Below are 21,451 nucleotides of genomic sequence, written 5' to 3' on the forward strand. Positions count from 1 at the left end.
ATGTTTCAGGATCACGTGATATTTTGGGGTTGCTAATTAAACTCTTATTGGTGTAAACTCACCGGTAAGTGGTGCTTAATTTCAAATAAGTGTTTACAACAACTTTTCATAAGAATGTCAACAAGTGCATACAAGACAGTTTTATGCTGCTTATGGCAATATTAAATACTTCAGAATTACTGTATTTTATATGCCTGTGTTCTTGGTAAAAAATTATACATTTACTGCATTCATGTATACAGTTATGCAGCACGCAACGTGAAATGTTGTCACCGATTTCAGACGTATTTAAGGATTTATTCTTTAATCTTATGATATCGGCACTAAAGATTGTTGCAAAGATATTTCAATAACTATAGATATTTGCAAAAATGAAGTCCTTAACGGTGTGTTTACATTCTTTCCAGCCCGTATGTAAACCCCTGAAAACCCCGTTTATCTTGCACCATGATGATGTGATCTTTTCAAATGAATGACCAGAGTGCGGTGACAGCACGTGCACTGTACAGTTGCTAAAAAAGCCCATGGGTGTATCATCAACCTTGCGTTGAGTATGTGTACTCGTTTATATTTAGATCGATCAAGCTGTCTCCATTGATTACCAGATGACGTAACACAAAATATGATTGAACAGAGGAGCAGTCTTACAGCCATTAAATACGCTTTTTACCGATTAATCTATTATAATTTAATTATTATCGTTACCGAGGTCATAACGGGTTATAAGTAGTTTTATTGCTTTGTTGAGTTTGTAGCAATATTCAGTCGCAGTTTATGTTGTGTTTCAAACGACGGTAACTGACAATGTTAAAACAGCCTGATAAGAATATAAACCGAAGCCAACGAACCGTTGAATGTTAATAAAATTAGCTGTCAAGACCGACTTCTCTGTTCAAACGTATTACAATTTGTTTTGACATTTGTCACGATTATCTTGCTTTTCGATGCGTTTCATGGTTTGTTTATACATTTATAACTTACCAGAATGCGGTTTTATCAACAGTGAACAAAATGGATATGACGTTAAGTGAATGTTTTTCGTGGTATTTCTTGTAAGAAGAACATATTCAAATATGTGGGTTGAATATAATGCAATTTGAACAACAATGCAGTCGTATATATATATATATAGAGAGAGAGAGTTTAAAATAGTTTACTACACTAAGCAGGGTTATACCCTTGTGTGAACTGAATGCTACGTGACAGTTTGTAGGGAGAAGTCGTTTCGCTTTAAAGCGGGTATATACGATTTTTTTATATGTGTTTAATTGTAATATATTGATAAAATATGTTACAATAACACAAAATAGGCAAGAAAAATTATACATTAAGGCCGAATTTTATAAAAATGAAGCAAAGACAAATTAACGCCCCGAGCCGATAGTGACGTACATATTTTCCTACAATAACCGAAGCATTCGTCTTTGTATTAGGATCGGAGATAGTGTTCGTGTGTCGTATGAATAGATATCGTTGCAGAATTTCAAATAAACCGTTAAACTAAGTTTAGATGCACATCGTACATGTATGGTATACATGCTGGCGAATTCGGCTGTACAGCCGTTTTCAATTTCAGAATTAAATATCTGGCTTATTTCGCATTTTTCGACACATGTTCTTCTTAACTTTTATTTTAATTTATATTGAAATATATTTATAATAAGTTTTTTACACAGTTGATATAAGTTCATAAATATTTGACTTAATCGTATATACCCGCTTTAAGGAACGTGTCGGGTCCATAGGTTATCCGACGAAAGAACTTGAGTTCACGTTTGTGGATGATATAGTGTATGTTACCAAAGGGCAGTGATAAGTGTATGTTGATTTATTGTGTAATTGTAACAAAGAAACTATGACAAATAACACGATGTCAGAAACTAACAGTTCGGAAGAGTTTTTACTAGAAGAATTGAGCAAAAAGAAAAACATGCGCCATATCCCACTTTTAGTGTACTTATTTATAATATGTATCTTCGGCACTTTCGGCAATATGCTGGTATTCTACGTTTACAGACAGAAATACGGTCGTTCGAACTGCCGCATGTTCGTGCTATGTCTGTCCCTGATCGGACTCATCGCATGTGCCATCGCGGTTCCCTTTGAATGCATCACGTTGCTGCGGGAGTACAAATTCGAGCGCTCTTGGGCCTGCAAAGCAAGCGTCATCTTGAACACGTGGCCGACGCTAACGGCAGGGGTTCTGCTGCTTTGCATAGCGGTCGATAGGTACCGTAAAGTGTGTAGACCATTCTGTTGGCAGATTTCGCGAAAGGAGTCCATCATAATGTGCGTATGTTCGATCGTGATAGGCCTTGCGTTTTCGTGGATATCCCCGGTGATTTACGGCATTCAACGCTCCCAGCACCCGCAAATAAACGTTACTGTGTCACAGTGCGTCGTTACGATGGCAATGAGAAAAACAGCATTTCCGCTTATCAACAACGTTCTGTTTGCCGCTTTGTTCTGCGGTGCGCTTTTTGGAATAATAACGCTCTACTGTCTAGTCGTTCGTGGGATAAAACGTCACAACTCAAGACGTTTAAATTTTCTTGGCGGTCGGACTACGATACTCCCTTACCAAAGTGAAAGTGTTATGAACATGGCTGAGCGGAATGTTCTTTGTAACAAAGCGGCTTCTGAAACAAGTGACGCCATGTTTTCTGAGTCCGACAGCCAATGTTTGTCGGATGAGGAAACTAATTCTAGACTTAAACCAGACCGAAAAGAATCTACGCAGGCAACACACAGACATTCTGTTTTTAGGTCCATGTTGTCATTAGCAACGAGACCGATTACCATTCTGTCTAGAACTTTCTCGACGACGACAAAAAATGACGTCACACGCAGGTCATGCGAAAATGGGACCAACGCCAAACAGAAGAATGCTAACCGGACGGCAATAATCATGTTTCAGATTTCCTTAGCGTTTATCGCAAGTTATTTACCACTACTGCTATTATTGTTAATAAGACAATTCGACAAGCATTTTGAAGAGAATTTGAGCGACACAGGGCGCGCGGTGAACGCATTCGCTCTGCGATCATATTATCTTAATTTTGCCCTAAATCCTCTCATCTATGGAATAAGGGACAAAAGGTTCAGACAAACGTGTACGCAGTTCCCCAGCAGATGTAAAAAAAGATAAAACGACGTGTGGTGTCCACAAGAAAAAGAAATAAAGTTTATTTATAAACACGGTTTTCATTTAAATCAATGTGTATTTAGTTTATGGTCTACAAAGCCATACCAACGTGAATGTATTTTAAGAGGGCATTTCGACTATTAATGCGGTCTAATATGTTGAAATAAGATATAGAAATACTTAATTATTAATTAATGGTGTACGTGTTATTTATAAATGTCAACAAAATATGTATCTTTATTACTGTAATAAAGTTGTCCCGATTGACACCTCAAGCGGTTGTGGATAATTCAGTTGTAGCAGTGGTAGTCAAATTTGTATGTTTGTGCTTGTATATTTCCAGCTACATGCATTTAGTCGTTACTGAAAGATTTTGCTTGGTCTTGTATTGTGGAGGGGAGACGTAGTACCTGTGGGAAATCCCGTCTGTCTGGTATAGTGACCTACAACTAATATGATATACTTCCGAGTACGGGGATTGAACCCGGGACGCATAGATGAGAAGCGCCTCTACTCACCAGTGCTTTCAAATGCCAGCAAAAATACACAAATGTAATTAATGTGTTTGAATGAATTCAGAAATTTCACTGACCTGACGCGCACGTTTAGACCGTTACAGAGTCGATAAATTGACCGCCGCCATATTGTCAGTCACGTGACTGTCCGCCAGAACACTACTGCCAACTTCTGCGAGTCTGCGATTCCAAAAGCCAAAGACGTTGAGAACACCCGCTTCGCCGATGTCGGATAAATATATTACTAAATGAATTATTTTCAGGCGATTACCGATTTTTGTTGTTAAAATGATTGTTTGAAGTTGAGATTGATTGTTACAAATACATTTTTTTAAATGCTTTCGTGTTTTTGTGTGTGTAAACAAGTGGTAATCATCGGCGAAAATTTGCCGGTTCAGTCGCTCATATTATGTCTTTGATTAGACTTTTTACTTTTAACTTGTTACAAACAATTCACGCATGTATTGTTGTGTTGCTTTTAATATCCGCATCATCACGCAGATTATATTTTAATTAATACTTATTAAAGATTCTCGCGCAATTAATTACCGCTAATTGTTTGAAATTGTTTTAAATTGGTAAAACTCTATATTCTAAAATCATAACATATTGTATCAAGTATGATATTTTGATACGCCTTCCTTTTTTTGTTCAAACTGAAATCAGAGATAAAAACTATTGTTGTTTGGATTTAAATTTAATTTTGTGAGCTGGAATTATGTCACGTAAAAAACGAACTTATTATCATGGGAGAGTGATGTTGATCTTGACGATCTTTTAGGTGATTATATGGAATATGAAAAGAATGTGAATATATCTATTGAATAGATTTTCATCTTTGGAATCATTTAACAGCTATAAAGCAAAAAATCCTAAGAAAAATATATGATAGGTCTTTGCAGTAACGCAAAATATATGGATAACGACACTTGTTTAGTCAATTAATTAAAAAGAAACTCCGAAAAAACAACACCTAAATAATATTTCAAAAATATATTATTAAGTGCCAAACGAATTTATTAATACATTTATTTGCATCTCAAACACGCGTCATTAGCATCAAAGTAAAGATTATCTGAAGACTGAAAGGCCGACAATTTGACACAACAAAGACCTCTATGCATAAGCCGTATTATTTTTTGAAGAAAAGCTTCAAAAAATTACAATTATAATACATATAATTATAAAAATATAATTATTGATGGCATGAGTACGCTAGTGTGATAAACAAATGAGTGATATAAAGTGTAAGGGGTGCATTGAAAATAAACGTACTACAGAGCCTTATTAAAAGCGAAGTGCATGACGGTATTTACATGTAATTTTAATTTGATGTGTATTGTCCAGAGAATGACGCTATTGAGGAATATTAACATATAACTGAAAAACAAAACTTCGCATGATTCAAATTGAACTGTGTACTCATGCACATTGAAAACTCGTCACTTGTGAGTATGAGTGACAAATACCTAACATTTTAACACACATTTATCTATATACATATATATTTTTTGAAAACAGTATTTACCCCCGTTGGTGTCAAATGTAATTTTTTGTTTTTATGATGTCATTCGTACATTGCCGTAACAATAAATCTTCATACAGAATGGCGTAGTTTTAATTAACTGATACCCGCTAAATACGTTAAATATTTTTACGTCATTTTATTATTATTGAATACTTTTTTCATAAATTAAACGGGCTAGTATCTTTACGGTGTACAATTTCTGATATTCTATATTGGACATAATTTTTAATTTGTACAATATGTAACGTATTTAATGTACGCAACTGTTAAGTATACTGCTTAATACTGCCAGAAAGAGAAGACATGATGGCATCATCTGGTGTTTAATGACCAGACGGTCATCTGCCACCCAGTGTGGTTTATGAGACCATGTTGTTAGTTAAGTCTCGATAATATCTGATCAAAACGAGATAATCGGTTTATGCAGAACAAAGGGGCAATTAAACACTGGAATGCAAAGACTTACACAATTTAAGATTGATGCAAATAATCAAATGATAAATATTGCATTTAATTTAATTAAATGTTTTTTAATGTGTCAACTTGTTTATTTTCCTAGACAAATTCCTACAAAAATGCATGTTATTCAAACATTTTTCTGTTATAACACTAGCCTAACATCTCCCATAGCAGAAAAACTTTATTTCATACAATTTGCATGATAAACAAAAACTTTTTACAAAAAGACAGAAATTCATCCGTTTAATAATCGGTGCTCTCTTATGTTACCGGTTGTAAGGCGTACTGTAGTGTAGATAATGGGACATATTGTTATAAAGTACTAATTGATAAAGCCGATTTTTTTTGTTGGAGGGGGGATGGGGCGTTTTTTTATACCGGTGATCTCTCAAGTGGCATGATCGAAAAATTGGAACAAGCAACTTAAATTTACATACACAATAATGACGAACAATATGTTGTTGTTATATTAAATGTAACGATATTGTTATTGTGGGAGGGTCACACATGTAAGGAGCGACCTTCACATACGTACAGCATATTATCAATAAGTTCTTAGGCCATGTCCTAAGCAGAGTCATCACTCTTAAGCACTAGGAAATACAGTCGAAACTGACCTAACGGCCACCTGAATTTACCGGTCACCTGTAGACAACGGTCAGTCTGGAATCCCCCCAACGAAAAACACTCTATATTACACCTGAATTTAACGGCCACCTGTCCATAACGGCCAACGGCCACTATATTCAACTCCAAAAGTCATGTTTGAACTGAAATCAACGGTCACGCGTCAGTCGTCTGAGTCGCGAAAATTAAAAACACTGCACATCATTTGTCCGTCTAGTTTGCGGTTAAAGCGTTGATAGCGGTAATTGCCTTTTATATTATATTATATTCCCTTGACTGACCGCTGAATTCAGGTTTGACTGTAGTGTATATTATTATGCTTGGTACTTTGAACGGGAAGTAACTTCATTGAAGAATTGTCGTCATAACAATGTGAGAACAAACAATGTTTGTGTGTTTGATTTTAGCGAAACGTGTAGCGTAATTCCCCTTGAAATTCATCATGTTATGTATCGTTGGAGGGTAAACGGAAGTATTTGAACGGGAGGCGGAAAACTACAACGGGCGAGGCATGGTATGGTATTACGCAAGGGGGGGTTAGAGGGTTAGGGTTAGGGTTTGGGTTAGTGTTAGGGGTCGGGTTAGGGTTTGGGTTAGCCTAAACCCAACCCTAACCCTAAACCGACCCCTAACCCTAACCCTTATCCTAACCCTTTTTGGGGGTTATCACCCCTGACCATGCCTCGCCCGTTGTAGTTTTCCGCCTCCCTATTTGAACAGCCTGATGAGACTATAAAGTGTCGAAACCGAGCCCTGGAATGTAAACAAAAATGAGCTGCAGTCGAGTTATCTTTTCAAAGTAAAACAAACATTTATTGACCTGAGTCACGATTAACTTGCTTGTTAAAGGGGCCGTTTCTCGTTTTGATAAATTAACAAAATGAAACAAAAATGTTTCAGATTTGCAAAGGTTCGGTGTACATTTGTATTTATGTTTTTGCAAGGAAACTGTAATTTTGAACATTTACCATTCGATAGCATATTCATTACATGCATCTTTTGAAGATTTTAAAAACTAACAATTAAAAAGCGTTACAAACGTGAAACGATTATAAACTTTGGAAAGTTCTATTGTTATCGTTAGAGTGTGTGACATTACGAGGTTTGCATATACAGGTTGCAAAATTAAGGGACTGTTTGGGGTTCCCAATTAAACATTGTGGGATGTTAACACACCGGTCAGTGTGTGTGTGTGTTTTTTTAAATAACTTTGTAACACAATTTGTCTTAAGAATTTCAACTAGTGCATAAAAGACATATTTTTATGCGGCTTATTGCAATTACATCAGAATTGTATTTTATATTCCTGTGTTCTTGTTCAAAAATTCCATTTGTACTGCGCGGTTATGCTTCACGCAACGTGGAATTTTGACACAGATTTCAAATGTATTCAAGAGTTGATTCTTATAGATTTTTGTAAATGTAGTTCGAAAACTCGAGATATTTGCAAAAAAAGTTCTTAACGGTGTGTTTATAATCAGTCGAGCCCCTGAAAACCCCGTTGATTGTGCACCCTTTTATATCAAGTATAAAATACATTCATTACTGTGTCAGCACTGATGGCCGAGTGGTGTTTAAGCGCTAGACTTTACTCCAAGGGTTGGTGGTTCGAGCCCAGTTGTGGATTACTTTACTTTATTTATTTATTTTTGTTCATTAGTAAATAGGTAACCCTTATGTTTTGACGTTAACATTCATCAATTTTAACTCATTTATGCCTAGTGGACTCTCCCATCCTTCTAAATTGGATCAATTTATTTCCAAAACTAGGGATGTCTAATATATTTATTTCTATATTTAGAATATTTCTTTCAGAAATTCCTTTAAAGCAAACAGCGCAGACACTGATGAGACGCCGCATCATGCGGCGTCTCATCTGGGTCTTCGCTGTTTGCCAAGGCATTTTTTTCTGGACGCTAGGCATAAATGGGTTAAGCTTTTAATGACAAACTTCAAAACATGCCAAAATCAGTGAAAAGGTCGCTTTAAGGCGTGTGGCGGTTTGATGATTATCATAAATATCAGATATTTATCATAAGATCGTAATTAACAGGGAACACTAGTGTTTTTGATGACAGTCGAATGTGTTTCTTTCTTCTTTTCTTATTTAAAATATGAAAATTGAATAATTAGTGAACATAGTTGAACACAGTCATAGAACAATTGTGGACAGTTATTCCAGAATCAATTGATGCATAGTAAAGGAATGACTAAATAATGAATAATTCATCAAATTTGTGACCTTTGACCTCAATGTGTGACATTGGCCCTAGGATTCTGGGTGTTTATGGGTATAAACTTTCATTTTATGTTCATTTATTTATATAGTTTCACGAAAAGCAGCGTATAAATTAATATACGGGGTTTTCATTGATTACACGATTAATGAATATGCATACCATATGTACATGTATACACCGAGCGATTTATTTTCACGTTTTATTTCATAACTAAATGGCCTTAGGCAAGGTTGCAACAACGTTATTTAATTAAGGTACTCATTTTATGTGTAACAGTGAAGTCTATATTGTCAAAAAAAAGGCGTAACGTTCTGTTATTGTCTGTTGCAAACCCAAGAAAAAGTGTGGTGGATAGTTGGTCGGGACGCACTGATGTTATTCGAATAAGGGTGTGGCTGTTATCGTGAATATGAGTGTAATAGATATAACGGAGTGCACTGATTCTTGATACATATAGGGTAACGTACATTTTCGTAAAATAGCGCTTAAATAGGAGATTTTGGCCATGTTGATCGTGTCGGATCCTTAAAATCTTTCTGTCTAATCATTCAAAACGCTCCCAACGTAACGTATGAAGTCGTATTTGAACTGGAGGTCAGACCGTGTCAAACCGTAACAACTTTAATTGTCGAATCGTGAACAGATCACAAAGCAGGGTATCACAACTTATGGACATGCACCACATTCTATCAAAGACAAACCTAGCATAGTAGGGGCTACGATTATTTACGTGTGGCCAATATGTGGTCCATATGGGATTCCATAAAGAATTGTGTTACCGCGTGTTGCGATCTCATAAGTAAATTGTCAATAGGTATTCCAGTAAAAGAACATACATCAATCCAAATACAAGGGTCTAAGGTTGCGAATATGATATTTGTTGAGTCAGAGTGCTTAAGCTGTATTGCTTTGTGATATAATACACGACAATTTGATCTGGAAAGACATGTATGTTACGTTGAAAAACACACACCCTAAGCGAATAGCACTTAATTTTCACATGCAATTGTCTCACTTTTCGATAATAAGACTATGTTGCTATTGAAGTTAACAGTAATATCAGTACACTATTGTCATATAAACTGCACTGTGACAATGCACACAACATACTGTAAACAAAAATATTGCCTGTATAGCAGGTAATTAAGAAAAAGGACGAAAAGTCTTGATTTACAGTGCAATGTGTTGGTTATAGTCACATAAATACTCAACGACTATTTCGTAAAATATTTCGTAAAATAAAGTTAACCCATACAAAATCAGTGTTTCTCATCGCAAAAGCCAAAATTTCAACGCTAGATGTGGTATAGTAACGAAGATTTAACGAGATAAACATTGCTCGTTTTTATTCTTTATGTCATAATATATCCCATGTGAATTTCCCGCGACTATATCCGAACATTTACGAGCAAACGCGAGATTGGCTTCGGGCAGTAGTTCTCATGAGCTGCCCGAAGCCAATTTTGCGTTTGGAATTCATCATCTATTGTGAAATGCTTTATATAAGTGCTGTGGAAAGGTTGGTTGATGCTTTCCTTTATGTTTGAGAATACAATTAAAGGGGTCTTTTCACAGATTTTGGCATGTTTTGAAGTTTGCCATTAAATGCTTTAAATTGATAAATGTAAACATTAAATTTTAAAAGCTCCAGTAAAAATTTAAAAATAAAATTTAAAAAAGGAAAAAATGTAGTCCGCAGCAAGGCTCGGACCAGTGACCCCCGGAATCCTGAAGTAAAATCGCATTAGCCAACTGAGCTATCCTGCCATGTGTACATAAGTTGCGTATTTAATACGTTATATAAGCAATATTCGTAGTTTCACAAATTTAAACGACAACAACAGAACTCTCCAAATTTTTCAATCGTTTCGCGTTGCAACGCTTTATAATTTTTAGGTTTTGAAATCGTCAAAAGATGCATATAATGGCTAAATTAGACCATGGCTAATGTTCAGTAATACTGTTTCCTCACAAATATCATAACTAAACCGGAAATTTGCGAATCTGAAACAACTTTTTTCAATTTTGTCAATTTACCAAACCGTGAAAAGATCCCTTTAAAATTGAGACAAGTTGTATGAATGTAGGTTAGCAAAAATGTAATTAAACTCAGTGACAATATGTTTGGTGAATTTTTGTAAATTGAATTAAATGAAATAAAGGGCAATCTTAAGGAATCACTCTTTTGTGATATGTGACAACAATTTTTCTTTTGTATTTATAAGACTTCTTGTCTAGTATTAAACTGTTTTTATAAGATAACTGATCAGCAACTGTTATAAAAAATGTGTAAAACATTGCCCAGTATATTAAATGTTCTAAGTCATGGTCATAAAGTGTTTTAGAAAAGGTCTGTTTCAAGAGTTTCAGCAAAGGAATGTAGAGCATGTTTTTATTTGCATACATTTATTTTATAAATTATATTATTACTAATAGACTGCATATTTGCATACATTTTCTTTTATAAATTATATTATTACTAATAGACTGTTGTATCAGCAATGATCCATCTCTGTATTATGTATTATGTAATATTATGTACTATATATTTTTCCGCCAAACGACGTTACGTTATTGTATGACGTTGACGTCACTTCCTTTGTATTTGTTTATATTAATGTACTACTGGTGAAGGCTACGGCCGAGACATGTTTAGTACCAGAAACATTTAAATAAACAGTGACGTGTTTGTACGATTTATTTAATTTTATTATTGCATCGGACTATCGTACAATGGCATCTTCTGAAGATCCACGTTTACATCTCAAGAAGTTAGCGGTGAACCACATGAAAAGCAACATAGGCGTAGGCTTGTCTGGAATTAGGCTGGCCACGTATGACATAATACCTCTATTTGTCTGATGCAGATCAATTGTTGGTGCTTATCAATTATACGTCTTCAAAAGTTGTATCCCAATTTAAATAAGTTGGACTTTATTTATTATAAGACAGACCCCTGGCTATAAGCACAACTTTAAGTACATGTACGAGGCGAGAATCAGTATAATGTATGGCCATAGGTTTGTACTTTTTGTGAAGGTTAACACTGAACGTGGCTATTGTTCTGTTTTGTGTTTATGTCATTCACTTGTCAATCCTTACAAATATTCGTCAGCCTCAATGGCATTCGCACGAAGTAGCTATTCAGTTGTCATCTGTTACAGGATGTATATCAGATTGAAGCTTGAGAAGCTGTTAACAGTTGTTATGCCACCGGATCGAATGATCGGGGGTATATTGTTTTTGGCCTGTCTGTCTTTCATTGTATGTGTGTGTCTGTGTGTCTGTCCCCAAACTTTAACCTTTGTCATAACTTTTGCAATATTAAAGATAGCAACTTGATATTTGGCATGTATGTGTATCTCATGGTGCTGTACATTTTGTAGACCAGAAGACTTTGTAAAATGCTTTCAAAGTTCATGCAAAACATATACATGTACTTATGAGTGGTATTAATAAGTACGCGGTTTATTTTATCATTTAACCCTGGAACAATTTGGGATAAATTCTACAATAAAATTTTACTGCATATTCTTATTTGTGAAAGACCGGTGCATTTAACATGAAACCTTTTTGATTTTGTATAGCTAACGTTAAAACAGGATTGCAGTGAAAGTAATTTATTCCATTTTTAGTTAATAATTATGGACAAAATCTACAGAAACAATCGACCAGTTTTTGAAAACATAGTTTTCTGTGGCTTTTTGTCCCGTCTTGTGCAATGATTTCAGTAAATTGATTGGAGTATTCAATCATGTGAGATTCTGATCCACTGAAATATCGATCAATAAATGGCCAACACAATCCTTGAATGGGCAGTACCCTAAATGCATTCGATTTCACAATGCTGTGTTCTGAATGTGTAAGTAAGAAAAGTATATGTGTGGGTTGATCATTCTTTTTATTGTATTATTTGAAATGTATTGTAATTATGTTATGAAAATATTAAGTTGTTAAAATGTTATATGATGTGGTAAATTGCAAATAAATGTATTATATGTGCTTATGTGTTGCTTAAATTTATATAAATAAATGATCAAGTAATATAGTATATTCGTTGATTGCATAAACCAGTTCATTTTTTATTGGTCAAGTATTTTTTTCCATGGGCCTTTATTGCAACTTGCGATTTTCTTATAATCTTTCTTATAACCGATATCCGAAGCTAACACTATTTCACGTTCTTATCTGTTAAGCAAAAAAAAACTGACTGGTGTATGATATGAGAGAAAACACACACCTACATAATTGATTTTGACTTTTATTCAATTGAATAAGAGTCAACAGTTATTGTTATACATTAATACACGTTATCCACCATGCATACCGTATGTTAAAATATAAACAATATAAAATTACAGCTGCAACAACAAGAGAGAAACCAACTTATAGTGCATGGTCTTCTATTTATGAGTAAGAACCAATAACCATAAAGAAGTAGACAGCAATTGAGAACATATCTAAAACACAAATTATAACGATGGTAACGGGCGATTCAACGTCTTTTAAATTAAAATTAGAAATGTCATTTTCAACCAATACAAGTAAAAAACAAGTCACTATAATACACATATAGACAAAAGACGTTGTTTTATTTATGTTTACACCTGCACAAGAGCTGCTTACAAGTTTGTCTGAACCTTTTGTCTCTCATACCATAAATCAGAGGATTTAATGCGAAATTAAGATAATACGAACGCAGACCGAACTTGTACATCGCGCGCCCTATATCGCTTAGATTATCTACAAAATTTGTGTCAAATTGTCTTATTAACAATATAACAATCAGTGGTAAATAACTTGCGATAAACGCCAGAGAAATTTGAAACATAATTATTGCCGTCCTATTCGCATTCTTCTGTTTTGCGTTGGTCCCATTTTCGCGTGATCTGTATGTGACGTCATTGACGTTCGTCGTTGTGTTAACGGTCGTCGTTGAGAAAGTTCTGGACAGAAAGGAAATCGGTCTCGTTGCTAATGACAACATGGAGCCGAGAACAAAATGTCTATTTGATTCCTGTGGATGTCTCTTGGTATCCGGCTTTAAACTTGATTTGGTTTCCATACCGGACAAACACTGGTTGTCAGACTCAGAAATCATGACGTCACTGGTTTCGGAAGTCACATTGTTACACAGAACCTGCCGTTCAGCCATGTTCATAACACATTCACTGTGGATAGGGGTGCTTGTAGTCCGACCTCTCAGATAATTCGAGCGTCTTGCGTTGTGGCGTCTCACTCCACGAACTATAAGACAGTATAGCGTAATTATCCCAAACAGCGCACCGAAGAATAAAACGGCGAAAAGCACGTTGTTTATCAGCGGGAACACTGTTTTCCTCATAACCTCCGTTTCGACGCACTGTGACACGGTGATGTTGTATTGCTTGTTATACGAACGCTGAATTCCGTAAATAACCGGAGATATCCACGAGATCGCGAGTCCAATCCCAGCTGAACACACGCACATTAGAAAGGACTCCTTGTGCGAAATCTGCCACAGCAATGGTCTACACACTTTACGGTACCTATCCGTCGCTATACATAGCAGCAGCAATCCGGACGTCAGCGTCGGCCACGTACTTAAGAAGACGTTCGCCTTGCAAACCCAGGCTCGCTGGAAGTTGAGCTCTCGCAACAACGTGAAGCATTCAAGGGGAACCACGACTGCACAGGCGATTAGACTGATCAGGGACAGGCAGAGAACGAACGTGCGGCAGTTTGAGCGGCCGTATTTCTTCCGGTAGACGTAGAACACCAGAATATTGCCGATAGTGCCAGAGATGCAAATTATTAATAAGTACACAAGTAGTGGAACCTGTCGCAGAACCTCCTTTCTGCTCACTTCCTCGAGTATAATCTGTTCTGAAAAGTCAGTTTCTGACATCGCGTTATTTTCTATAGGTTTCCTGCCAGAAAAGAAAACAACCAACAAATAAGGTTCATTTAAATTTGGTTACATACACAATATTATTCACAAACTTCACAAGTGTAATCACGAATGACCTTCAGAAGTGTTGGCACATGTACTAAAGTTCTCTTGTCGCATTAATTATGGACCAGATAACTTCTTCTAGCCAAAATAGGTTCGAACTGTTAGTTTCAGACATCGTGTTATATGTCATAATTTCTGTTCAGAATAAAGAAAAATTCGTTCACTGTTATTCCACAGTACACTGTATCATTCGCAAATGCCACAGGTATAATTTACGTATGCCTTTCAGAAATGAATGAACACTTAATCGAATCCCCTTACAAGATAGCTTATAGCGTTAAACATTCCATAAATCATAAAAGGAAACAACCCCTCAAGACAAGTATGCATGTAACAGTTCAGATTTCGTATATAGCCCTGTTTTCAGTTGTTCGCGTGCGAACAACTAAGGTTAACAGCAAGTTTTGAAAGCCAATTTTGCTGATGACCCAAAACCCGATCTCTGCCGAGATACGCACCCAGAAATAATTCGCGTTGTTTCAGTTCTTGAACTACAATAATTTACATTTTGAAACATAATATGAATATCGTGTTAAATGAAATAGTTTTGAAAGGATCATTTATATAAAAAGTCAAAAAACAATTTTAAGCTATACGTGTCGCGGAAGAGTAAGTTTATGAATGATTAAAATAGTCCACTTTGCGCTACGTCAGACAAGTGGTATTTTTCCGCAGCACAGTTCATTCCTATTCTTAGGCTATTAATAAATCAGGGGAAATAAAACGTTTGCTGAATTGCAATGGGATGTCGTGATCGCAATTCACTATCATGCGTCTTTTCCGTTACCTCGTTGATAGCGCTTAACTGATTTCTGGTAGTACAGCGGGAGGGGGGATCTGATATGGCTGGGAAATATTCGATGGTTCGCGATAGACTGATCCCCGCATTCGCTCGAGTTAGAAAACCCCACTTATCACTCCTGTACAAACAACGCCGGTCCATAATATCAACCAATGGTAGCTTAATATAATAATAGCGGTTCATACGTGGTGTGCTTTTGAAAGCATTATAAACACACATTTAGCTGATTTATTTTCTGTTTAACGGGAAACAAACGGATTAACTTAATACATGTTTACTAAGTGATCAATAGAACCATTATTTCATTATGTAAAGCAAACAAAAAATTAAAAGGAAAACGATTTATTTTAATATGCACATACATTTTATTTCATTATGTTTTATAATGATACGTAATACGCTATTAATTGAGAAAAGTTTGACATTCGGAAATAAATTATACATATTCGCTTAAACTCATTACGCACAATTCATTGATGACCAACAAGTGACAACAACAACAACCTTTTTATCATTTGAATTATTAAAAAAAACGTATTTTTTTCTTACTTTTTTTGGCTATGGGCTGGGGGCGGGGGGTAGAGGAGTAACACGTTATTGTTAATACATGAACATGATTAAAGATTAAATTGAAAGAAATCAATTGAAGCATTACATTTCTTGCGAGAAACACTATGAAGAAAATTAATGTGGTTTGCTTGAGAACTGTATTCAATGCTCGTTGATACCAACACAGTTATTAGTAAAATTATGTTGTGGTTCATTCTTTGTTAAACTGAAACAAATCGACGGGTTCACTCACGCTATCCACCTTTGGAGCAGATTAACTTAAGACATTGGTCGTCATTTCAACACTGAAACATCGCGTCTTAAAAGCAAACTGTTTCTTATGTTTCTTTTTTCTCGTGAGATATGATAGTAAACAGAACACCTGTATTCGCACAGGGTATGTGCTACGTTTCCTTTATTTACTTTAGATAGAGGTCAAATCTTTACATGATTCCATTTGTAAGACCCTGGCTTGTGTATATGTATAATGTCATTGGTTGGTTACCGGGGCGAGAGTCACCCGAGTCCGAAGAATAGCCAAGCGGAATGGTAATTGTCCGTAGGTAGATAGCGCTTTGACTACATCGTCTGAGAATGGTCGGATATGGTAACTTCTGCTGATCAGCGAGTACCGTCATCCATCGACCAGACTTCGCTGACTCCCAAAACTTCGAAGAATCGCCAAACGGAATCGTAATTGTCCGTATGTGGAAAGAGGTTTCACTACATCGCCGGTAGAGGGACGGGAGCAGCGGAGGTGGCAGCGTAGAGGATGGGAGGGGCGGTCCTTGGGCAGAGATAAAGGCCAGGATTTCGAGGGGGCGGCCCTAAGATTAAAATGGATGTGTCCCAGGACGGCGGTACCCAGTACGCTCAACGTGCTTAGGAAACCGTTCTGGGGTTCGGATCGACGGCTTGTGGCGTCTAGAGAAATAATACAAGCGGCGCAGCGCGCAAGGAGCGGGAAGAATGTATTTTTTATTTTTAGCACTCACTTGGCGGGTTAACCTTGTCCTTTTAAAGGCAACCAGGCATGAATTGTCTTTGAATTGTCTACCATAGCACGTTTATGTCTCATTTACCGCCGTGCACTGTTCTATATGGATCCAAATTATTTCGTTGGCGAATGCCTGGGTAGCCGAGGTAAATTTGACAAGCCACATTACAGTCATGTGTGCTGACAAAGATGCGTCACGAGAAATCCTAAGATAACTTTCTAGTCGCCACACTGTAATGTTCGCCGTCCAATCGGTTCCGAGTATGCTTATGAGGGCGAGGTTAACTAGCGACTATTATTTTTGATTGACGTCGTTAATTAAATAAGCGTAGACCGCAGATTGTTTAACAAATAATAACAGTTTTACCATTTACGTAATATAAAACTGTTATTAATACAGTACATTAAAGAAAATGTCGGGCATCATCCTCACACATTTTAACTGTAAAAACAATTACTAATGAAAAGCTAAAAGCAAATGGTGAGCAATTGAATCCTTATCGCGAGTAAGCTGGGAAAACAACAGCCTTTAAAGAATCTTCGCAGTAGCTATTTTATTTCAGAACATATATATTTCGCTTTTCTATAGGCATGTGTTAATATTTGCTGATTAAAGTTCCTTCTTACGCATCTAAACAAACGTGCTTCTATAAGAGTGCGAAATTGTTGCTGTGGCCTGTCAATTTCTACGCATGAAAAGCCTGCGTATTGCAATAGACCAAGTTCTTTTACTAAATATAGACGTGTAATTCAGTACATACAGTGTTTTTTAATGAAACATTTAAATCGGAATAAATGCACACGGTGAGAAAGTATTGACCCATTGAAACTATAGAAAAATACCTTAGTTAACGACTTAAACATTGCAGTAGATGTTATGTTTATAAATAAAAATATTGGTGACGGGTGGGTGAGTAGTGGTGAAACACGTACATGTCAGTACACGAAAACGAATTACAAGAGCACCGCGTAACGGATACCAACGCTCGGCTGCGGGTATATTTTTTAATAAATGAAAGCTTGTCAGAATATTTTTAGAGGTCACAGTTACCTTGACTTTTGACCTAGTGACCCAAAACTGGGTGTGGCGTGTAGAACTCATCAAGGTGCAGCTACATATGAAGTTTCAAAGTTGTAGGTGGAAGCACTTTGATTTTAGAACCAACTTTCAAAACCTTAACAAAATGTTAAGGTTTTAGCACGACGCGGACGGCGGACACGACGACGGACACGACACGACACGACGACCTGGCTATGACAATACCTCGGGTTTTCTCCAAAAACAGCCGAGCTAAAAATGAAATGGAAATACATGCGGAAAATATTAAATACTATTATTTTTTAAATGTAGTTTGATTGAGAATGTAATACAATGCTCGTTGATACCAATACATCTATAAAAAGAATTATGTTGAGGTCCATTTTTTGTTAGACTCACAGACTTTTCCTTAGCGCCAATTTAGATATACGTTGAATTTCTTTTTTCATCTTTGTAGTTTATTTGAATCCTGTATAACATTATGAGGGATTGTAAAAATGATTTTTTTCAAAACCACACCACTGGAGACCATTAAAAGTTAATTGCATTGGTGTTCGCATATTTCGTGGCCGTTCGATTGACTTGCATAAGTCGAACTTCATGTCCTATGTATGTAAGTAATTTTAAATACGTTCAAAGAGCGAACAACTGGAGTGCCTTTAGCGCTTTGTTTAGTTTATCATGTTAATCTCACAAAATGCACGTATATAAGATAATGCACTTATGCTTACTTCGAATATGTTCATTAATTATTCAATTTTCGTATCTTAAATAAGAACAGACGAAACACATTCGACTGACATCAAAACACTAGTGTTCCCTGTTAATTAAGATCTTAAAGGGACCTTTCCACTGATTTTGGCCTGTTTTGAAGTTTGTCATTAAAAGCTTAAAATTGATCAATGCTAACGTCAAAACTTTAGGGTTACATTATTACTAGTAAACAGAATTAAAGTAAATAAAGAAAGAAAGAAAAAATCCATAACTGGGCTCGAACCGCTGACCCTTGGAGTAAAGTCTAGCGCTTAAACATCACTCGGCCATCAGTGCTGACACAGTAAAGAATGTATTTTATACTTGATATAACAGGGTGCAGAATCAACGGGGTTTTCAGGGGTTTACACAGGTCTAGACAGAATGTTAACACACCGTTAAGAACTTTTATTTTTGTAAATATCTCACGTTGTTGAACTACATTTACAAAATATCTTAAGTGCATAAAAGACAGTTTGTATTGTAGTTTGTGTCGGTATCTAAATATATAAGAATTAATGGTTGAATACGTCTTAAATCGGTCTCAAAATGTCACGTTGCGTGTAGCATAATCGCGCAGTGAAAATGGCATTTTTGAACAAGACACACAGGCTTAAAAACTTAAATTCTGATGTATTTAAAATTGCAATAAGCAGCATAAAAATGTCTTCTTTGCACTAGTTGAAATTCTTAAGAAAAATGTGTTACAAAGTTATTTGGAAAAAAACACACACCACTGACCGGTGTGTTAACATCTATTCTAACACGGCAGGCGACTGGTTTTCTATAGACAAAGAAGGAAATCAAGTGTGGGTTATTCTGCAATAAATTATGGGCGGAGCTTAATGTTTCGAAAATAGTTCCGAATAAATAAAGAAAATATTGCAGTAAAATTCACGTGCTAAAACCCGCTCTAAAAGAAATGTAATAAATGTAGCATGTATATAAATGTTATGAAACAACAAATTGTATCATATATTTGGTGATAAGTGGAATAACCACGCCTGCAAATAATGTTATTTGTTAAGAAACGTAATTTAGATTTTTTTTATAGCATGTCAACTTTTCAGTAGCATCAATAAACGTGACGTCATTTAGTTTCTACGATTGTTGTTCTCAATGAAAGTGACGTCATTTGTGAAATATTTATTAATGAAAATGACGTCCTTTGTTTGTACAATTCAATGACGTCACTAAATATTGAACTTTGTACTAAGAAGGGCGGAGTATTGAAAAATATAGTTCACGTCCAAAAGCTTGAGCCAAATCAATCAGAATCGTGTTAGAATCGAAATAATATTTTTCTATGATGGTTTGTTGTCGAATAACCCACAGTAAGGAGTATATATGCGTGTTATCAAATCACTCGTGCTTAGCACTCGTGATTTACTTCCTACGCATCTATACTCCTTACTGTGGGTTATTCGACAACAAACCATGATAGAAAAATATTATTTCTTAAATAACGTTAAATTGCGAACCCCAAACAGTCCCTTGATCTTGCAACCTGTATATGCAAACCTTGTAATGTCACAAAATCTTAAGATAACAACAGAACTTTTCAAAGTTAACAATCGTTTCACTTTGTAACGCTTTTTAATTTTTCGGTTTTAAAATCTTCAAAAGATGCATGTAATGGATATGTTATAGAATGGTAAATGTTCAGTATTACAGTTGCCTTGCAAAAACATAAAAACACCGAATCTTTGCAAATCTGGATATTTTTTTTTTCATTTTGTCAATTTATCAAAACGAGAAAAAGTCCCTTTAAAAAGCAAGTGAATCGTGACTCAGTTTAATAAATATTAGTTTTTCTTTGAAAAGATAACTCGACTGCAGCTCACGTTATTTACATTCCAGAGTTCGTTGCCGACACTTTATAGTCTTATCAGGCTATACAAATACTTCCGTTTACCCTCCAACGATACATAACATATACTGCACAGGGGAATTACGATACGCATTTAGCCAAACAAAAACACACAAACATTGTTTGTTCTCACATTATTATGACTGCAATTCGTCAACGAAGTTACTTCCCGTCCAAAGTACCTCCCCAAGCATGTTAATATACACTATTTCCTAGTCCTTAAGAGTGATGACTCTGCCAAGGACATGACCTAAGAACTTATTGATAATATGCTGTACGTATGTGAAGGTCGCACCTTACATGTGTGACCCTCCCACAATAACAATATCGTAAAATTTAATATAACAACAACATATTGCTCGTCATTATTGTGTATGTAACTTTAAGTTTCTTGTTTCAACTTTCCGATCATGCCACTCGAGGGATTAACGGTATAAAAAACACCCCCCCCCCCCTAAAAAAAAATCGGCTTTATCGCTTTATCAATTAGTACTTTATTACAATATGTCCCATTATCTACGCTGCGCATGAGTACGTGCCCGTCAGTTACATTTCATTCAAACACATTAATTACAGTTTTGCACTTTTGCTGGCATTTGAAAGCACTGGCTAGTACACCCGCTTCTCATCTAGGCGTCCCGGGTTCAATCCCCGTTCCCGGAAGCATGTCAGTTTGGTTGGTGGTCACCATACCAGACAGGCGGGGTTTGCCTAAGGTACTATGTCTCCCCTCCACAATACAAGACCAAACAAAATATTTCAGGAACGACTAAATGCATGTAGCTGGGAATATACAAGCACAAACATACACATTTAACTACCACTGATTCAACTGAATTATCCACGCCCGCTTGAGGTGTCAGTCGGGACAAATTATTATAGTAACAATGATAAATATTTTTTATTTCTTTATAAATAACACTTACACCATT

General features: G+C 36.0%; 1 protein-coding gene across 1 annotated transcript; it reads right to left on the bottom strand.

The window, feature by feature from the left end:
* Positions 1-12,759: 12,759 nt before the first annotated feature.
* On the bottom strand, positions 12,760-14,977 carry LOC127853113 (uncharacterized). The gene has a single exon (XM_052387343.1). It carries the CDS (start codon positions 14,399-14,401, stop codon positions 13,106-13,108), a length of 1,296 nt encoding a protein of 431 aa, XP_052243303.1. The 5' UTR covers positions 14,402-14,977; the 3' UTR covers positions 12,760-13,105.
* Between the last annotated feature and the right edge of the window lie 6,474 nt (positions 14,978-21,451).

Source organism: Dreissena polymorpha, chromosome 12, assembly GCF_020536995.1.
Source record: "Dreissena polymorpha isolate Duluth1 chromosome 12, UMN_Dpol_1.0, whole genome shotgun sequence".
Classification (NCBI taxonomy): Eukaryota; Metazoa; Mollusca; class Bivalvia; order Myida; family Dreissenidae; genus Dreissena; species Dreissena polymorpha.